The sequence below is a fragment of the Drosophila willistoni genome, assembly GCF_018902025.1.
Source record: "Drosophila willistoni isolate 14030-0811.24 chromosome 2R unlocalized genomic scaffold, UCI_dwil_1.1 Seg200, whole genome shotgun sequence".
NCBI classification, from domain to species: domain Eukaryota; kingdom Metazoa; phylum Arthropoda; class Insecta; order Diptera; family Drosophilidae; genus Drosophila; species Drosophila willistoni.
The window spans coordinates 2,727,719-2,734,287 of NW_025814051.1; the positions used below are offsets into that span (position 1 = coordinate 2,727,719).

Genomic DNA, 6,569 nt, shown 5'->3' on the forward strand with positions numbered 1-6,569 from the left:
ATTTAAACTGTTTACAATTTTCAATTTATTTCACAAATGCACAACTCTTTTCTCATCTCAAATCTATTTCAAACCCAAATCCTTTTCAATTGTATGCACACACACAGCCATCATTTGATCCTTAACACTCAGGAAGTTCTTCACAGCTGCGGGTTTTGCCTCGGGCCAGGCAGCCAGATCCCGATAGATGGGACGGCAGAACTTCATGCGGAAATTGGAATTGGCAAATTCAATAAGCTCATCCAGGCGATTGATTAGACGAGCTCGTATAATCAAACGGTTCAAACGGAAACGCACTTCAGCATTCTTGGAATTCTGCAGATTGTAGGTCTTCTCGAGCAGTTCGATTTTGGCCTCGTTAAGATCAACAATATCGGTGGTTTCAATAAGTTTACCCAGGAAATCGATTAGCTGATGAATGGAAATTTTCTGCTTAATTTCAGCATTATCAACCAATTCGGCAACGCTCTTGGTGCTCCACAATTTGGCCAGGTTTTTGGTAACATTCACCAACGATTCATCGAATCTACATATAAAGAAGGGAAATTTGTGTTAATCAAGAACCTTACATGATAATATTGGGTGTGTGAGTATTGTAATCCTTTTACTAACTTCATGTATGTAACTACATGTATGGATTTTCCAATATTGATTGACTTATTTGTTTTAAGTTCATTTGAGTTATGTTTTCCTACTGGATCTGTTTCTTTAATGCGATATTTGACACTTGAATTTAAAACCAAATTTAATGGCAATAGGTAAAACGCAAATAAACTCTTGGAAAGATTATAGAAACTTGGAAACCCTAATTGAATAAAATTTGAATTGAAAAACGCCAATTAAAGGAAACAATTTAACAGAATAAAGAACGCTATGAAATCCTAGTTTGATTTACAAGTGGAAAAAATGTATGAAGATAAATTTTACTTGTGTAACTTAAAAATTACTTCCTCAAATACCTACTTTGGGATAATGGGTGGCATGCCTTCGCTAGTGAGCCACAATTGCCAGTCAACTTCAGTTAATTTATCCTTTTTATCACCATCCTTGAAGTATTCATATAGGGCCTCTTTAAAGTCATTTGTTTCAATCGATTTGTATGCATATTTCTTCAAATAATCACGCAAAAATGGCTCAAAGACACTTGGACCACCGAATAGATCCTCCAAATAGCGCAAGAATGTCGATCCCTTAAAGTAAGGCACAGAGGAGAAAGCATCATCGGGGCCGCAGTTGGTTAAATCTACAACCAATTTTGATAATTCTGGTGTAGTAGACAATTGCGTTCGCAGCTAAAAACATAATAACATTTATTAGTATATACAGTATAACAATACAGTATTAAAAGTAGTTATTATAACAATACATACTTAAAAATTGGATACTAAAAACCACAACGATATAATTTTGTATGAAATATTCTATTATCTTATTTAACTATAAAGAAAAAACTTTTCTTGTACAGAGAAATATAATGCGGTTGTGGTTAGGATGGGTTAGAAAGCTACCGAAAATAAACCAAATGGTTAGATTCAGACAAAATGTAGAATAGTTGTGGTTAGATTTGGGTAGTGATTAGGGCAAATCATTCACTAACACCATTTCTGAATGTAGGGAAAGACAATGAACTTTGTTTTTTTACAAAACCCAATGAAAATGAGTGAAATGATCTTAGGAATTATGTAAATACGATGCGATATGTAACAAACGAGGCCGTAAAATCTTAAGGAATTCGTTTTGTTGAAGCGTTTTGGTTTACAGAAGTAGTTCGGACATATAACAATGCCAAAATTGATTATATGTTTCGATTCAATTATTATCATTTTTCTGAGTTTATATACTTACACACTCTTGCAAATCGGTCAAGTTGCTCAACATCTTAAAGTCCAATTCCTTGGCGCCCTGCATGCGACCCACAATCTTGGACTCGACGAATACGGTGAAGCCTTCATTTAGCCAAAAGTGTTCGAAATTCTTATTGGTGACCAAATTGCCAGTCCAGCTGTGGGCAATCTCATGGGCCACCACATCGGCAAGTGACTTGTCACCAGCCAATAGAGTGGGAGTGACAAAGGTGAGGCATGGATTCTCCATACCACCGAATGGGAATGATGGAGGCATCACTAACAAATCATATTGCTTCCATACATATGGACCACACAGATCGGAGGCTGTTTTCAGCATGGTTGCCGTCTCGGAGAACTCCTCGGCACATGCATCTACGATTGCCTCTTCGGCCCAGACATTGGAATTCGGCCCAAGGGGACGGGATACCAATTTACCAATGGCTATGGCAACCAGATAGGCAGGAATGGGTACTTCTTGCTTGAAATGCGTTTTGCCTTCCGTCTTTTTCTCAATCAAGGCACTCATCAGAGCTGTAAGCTCTTTGGGATGCTCCACCTCCGCTTCGTAGGTGAACTTGACTGCCGGCGTATCCTGGCAGGGCAAAACGGAACGAGCATGGATGGCCTGACACTGCGAGAACATATAGGGATGCTCCTTGCCCAATGTCTGTGCTGGATTTAGCCATTGCAGGGCGCTGGCACTGTTCGAAGTCTCATAATCAATGCGTACATTGAGGCTACAATCAGAGAAAGAGTGAGAGGGATTATTTACAAGTGTTATAAAGATTAGCTGGCCAATTGATAAGACAAACCTTCCCTTAGCCGTGCCGGCTGGCAACTCCAACGTTAATTTCTGTCCCATATCTTCGACGGCATCACTGATGAAGTAATTGATTGGCACCTCATTCCCTCCAGCCAACAAGGTGGCATTTTTCACATTAATGTCACGTACATCCAACAACTGGAAAATGTTTATAAATCACAAAATTCCCTGTCTCTTTTCCTTTTGCTACTCACAATCTTCTCTAGATTATTGGCCAGCACATTGAAACGATGTTGAACACTTCCTTGCAATTTTGTGCCCTCAAAGTCCACTTTCCAGTTGAAGAAGCTATGCTCGGTGGTTATCAATTCCGGCTGGGAATAGGAACTAGGATCAACGGTGCCCAGACGTCCCATCTTACGTTTTTGTACTTGATAAATTGGTTGAGTTTTCAGAAGTGTCGTGGACAAGCCGCGCCGAGAGACTGAAACAAAAGAAAAGCAAGCAAAGTTTATTTAACTTTCCCCTCCAAGAATAAAAAAAAAAGATAAGACCCTCGAAATAAGGTTTTCGAAAGATAAGGCGCAATTGAAATGAGTATTTTCAAAGCGTATATGTTTCGAGATGATCGCACCTTTTCAAATATGGATAAAATACAAATCGTGTAGGCGAGACCAAGTATAAAAATGAAAATCACTGCCGGCAAAACTTGCAAAAAAAGAAAACAATCGATATGTTTCATATCAACTCTTTGGAAGCGCAAATTCAGTTCACCTGGGAACGACTAGTCGATGACCTGGAAAACAATGATTGGAATATATTTGCAAGGGGTTATCTGTTAATTTTGTATTAGTTTTATCAGTGACTTAGTAATTTGTCTTAAAGGCTTTTCCTTTCATTTTTTAAGACTTAGGAAAATTAAACTTAAATTTGTGCAACTTTCTTAAAATTTGTAACGATTTGTTGAATCAAGATTGCCCAAAATTTTTAATGATTTATTTATTTTCTCTTTCTCATTACTTTATTTTGAGACCTAGAAGAGTTTTACTGAAATTGGTGCGAATTTCTAAATATTTTCAACAATTCTAGCATTTTAGAATTTTCTTAATATTTAAAGAAGTCGAAAAAGAACCATCCTACCGTCCTACAAACTATAACAAACTTTTAGTCCAAGTTCTAAGTCTTGTACTAATATTTCTGCACTTTAAGTTCTATAACATTCCCCATATTTTTTAACCTAGAAGAAAATTTTAATTTTAGGAAGGTTTCTCAATTTTATATTTTTTAGAAAGTTTTTGTTCGCATTTTTAAAATTTGAATATTGATTTCTAAATATTTAATCTTAAAACTTCGCACGACTTTGACATACAAAGGGTTTTTAATTTTTTGGTTTTGGGGCTTAAAACAGATTTCTCGATTTTTTTTATGATGGATTTTTCGTACCTCAAACATAAAACTATTTTTTTCTAATTTTATTGTCGTGTTTTTACGCTGTTAATTTCTTTATGAAATATTGCTTTATATTCTATAAATTTATGCATTTTTGTTTAGTTTTTAAGTTTGAAAATAAATTGCAAAAACTACGATTAAGGTAAAAGTTTTGTTATAATTTCAAGTTTCGGATTTTTGATCCCAGCATTGTTTCATTTGAACGTTAAGTCAATCCAAATAACAACCATAAAAAGGCATTTTGTTTAAAAATGTATTCTGCTTAATTACAACAATTAACAACTCAAAAACTATCGCAATATATAATCCTTGGGATAATCCATAATCTGAGGGAAATTCTCCAACGTCTCCTTATCAATGTGATCGAGCCGCTGGGGTACTGTGCGTGGAGCACGAATCTGATTTGTGACATTCTCCAAAATCTTCTCGGGCACTGCGTCATCGGCAAACAGATGCAAACGCTGCATTGTGTGTCTTCGCTGTAAATTGCCTTGCATGGAGTTATAGACAGCCTTTTTCATGACCAAAGTTGGATCCTTTTCATGCAGTTGCCAGGCCAAAGTCCATGAAGCGCCACCCGGATAGCCAGTGTGATGGAAATAGACTCGTTTTATCCATTCATCGCCGGGAAGAGCAATCTCTTTGGTATTAATGAGCACCACATGGTCACCGCAGTCATCTGGAAAGTATTTGTTTACATTTTAGTTTTTGGACAACTCTTGCAACTCTTGCTTAAACCTACAAAAAAATATGGACTTGATCAAGCTAATGTAAATCTGACTTAGCTCCATAAATCTTTGATAATTACCATTCAGGAGAAACTCAAATAGGTAGCCGGCAGCAGCAACAATAACAACACCACGAGTCAACGACGACGCCGTCGTGTGATGTAATGGAAAACTCTCACAACAATTTTCACGAATTTCTCACTTAAAACTATGTTGGATATCTATTTCTATGGCTGGAAACTTACTCATTGGATGATATATGGGTTTGTGGAGGCCCATTAAATGGGTTTTAACCAGGCGTGCGGACTCAAAAGGATTTTGCCAGGTGCAATCGTAAATGTGCCAAGTGCGCGCAAATGTGGCCCATTGCTGAAGATAGGATCAAAACGTTAGTTAAACAACTTTTCCCGTGACTTATATGTTATATACCAACCTGAACACGCTTGGCCACCGACATTTTAATATGTTTTTAATAGAAAAAACTGAGAAAAGAAATACCGTCCGAAATATTCTATTAGAGATGCGCCATTAAAAAGTGATGCCTATCGATAAACACCCACTATTTGACACTAATCAAAATAGCGGGTTTTTTACAGCATCATTCGAGAGCACTGTAAGTTAACAGACTGTTATTGGTAATACAAAATTGTTGCATACATCTAGGGAACTCTATTTAAACTTGAAAAGTAACGACTAATAAATGCAAACTATTTTTGGAAACAGTTACTCGAATAAAACTAATGACGTATAATAATTCCAGCAGACATAGCATCTAAATTAGGAAAATGTATTACTACGTACATTTTCCAGACAACTTTTTTGCATAATTCTTCCATTGATGCAGCAAAGATATAAGACTCTATATAACTTCAAATTATTTAAAAATGTGTGAGCCCTGCAGTTTTAATATTTAAAAACACGATTTAAATTATTTTTGTTATTTTGTCGTTTTTTTTCTGTGTTGTTTTATTTTTGTTTGTAATTTCATTTAAACATTTTCTATAGTTACTAAAATTACTTATTTACTGTGTTTCTCATTATTTTTATAATTAATATTAGTTAAATATTATTGAAAATACATTAGTTTGTGTTTTTTGCTTTTGTTTTTTACGAAACAAGTTTCATTTTTTTGTGGCTTTTTTATGGGTTTTGTTTTTTTGTTTTAATAATATTATAAACATCCTTGGTACTTTTCGCTGTCCTACAGTTCTCTGTGTTTCCGTTTCACTCTCTCTCACTTGCTTTAATTTTTGTTTTTATTTGAATAATGCATTTTGGAAATATTTCTTCATCTTTAAACTAACAAATAAGTCTAGATTTTAGTTACAATTTTTTTTTCTTTTCTGTTTAATTAATAAACTTAAATTTAGTTGGTTTTCCTTTCAAGTTTCAATTCGATTTACAGTTTCCCAAGTGCATGATTTCTTGATTTCTTTCTAGTTCAGTTAATATATATATATATATATGTATACAATATATATACATAATACATTCAAGGATTTGTTATAGTCAATATTTCTCGATTCCTTGTTTCTCTTTCGTTTGCTTTTCATATTGTTGATGAAGTTTTGTAAGTTGTTTTCTTGCATTTTTATAAAATTTATGTACAAAAATTGTATGATTTAATGAAAATTTTCTAATCGATGCAAATTTTTTTGTTCAGGTAGAAAAACTGCTTGAATCAGGTCTTCAATTGCACTGCTTGCAAACAATTCAAAAACTTTTCAAAACTATTTTTTTGGTTTGCTTTTGAACCGAAACGTAAATTAGACGTTGTACGTC

At 34.8% G+C, this 6,569-nt stretch overlaps 1 protein-coding gene across 3 annotated transcripts; it reads right to left on the bottom strand.

The window, feature by feature from the left end:
• Window position 1: 1 nt before the first annotated feature.
• On the bottom strand, window positions 2-5,326 carry LOC6641739 (39S ribosomal protein L13, mitochondrial). Of its 3 annotated transcripts, XM_002064492.3 has the most exons (7): window positions 5,221-5,317; window positions 5,033-5,156; window positions 2,865-3,094; window positions 2,660-2,808; window positions 1,846-2,584; window positions 964-1,292; window positions 2-526 (listed from the first exon to the last, which is right to left on the bottom strand). In XM_002064492.3, the coding sequence occupies exons 1-7, from the start codon at window positions 5,242-5,244 to the stop codon at window positions 64-66; spliced, it is 2,058 nt and encodes a 685-aa protein (XP_002064528.3). In that variant the 5' UTR covers window positions 5,245-5,317; the 3' UTR covers window positions 2-63. The 3 variants fall into 3 exon arrangements, with proteins under 3 accessions (XP_002064528.3, XP_023031319.2, XP_015034032.1); XM_023175551.2 differs by lacking the exons at window positions 5,033-5,156; window positions 5,221-5,317 and adding an exon at window positions 3,245-3,325; XM_015178546.3 differs by lacking the exons at window positions 2-526; window positions 964-1,292; window positions 1,846-2,584; window positions 2,660-2,808; window positions 2,865-3,094 and adding an exon at window positions 4,197-4,738 and having other exon boundaries at window positions 5,221-5,326.
• Between the last annotated feature and the right edge of the window lie 1,243 nt (window positions 5,327-6,569).

Excerpts from the sequence above, each read along its gene's own strand:
- LOC6641739 (XM_002064492.3), bottom strand. The coding sequence starts at position 5,244 with ATGTCGGTGGCCAAGCGTGTTCAG. Across the intron at positions 3,095-5,032 it reads ACCCATATATCATCCAATGA|TCTCTCGGCGCGGCTTGTCC; the intron begins GTAAGTTTCCAG and ends CTTTTGTTTCAG. Across the intron at positions 2,585-2,659 it reads GCCGGCACGGCTAAGGGAAG|CCTCAATGTACGCATTGATT; the intron begins GTTTGTCTTATC and ends CTCTGATTGTAG.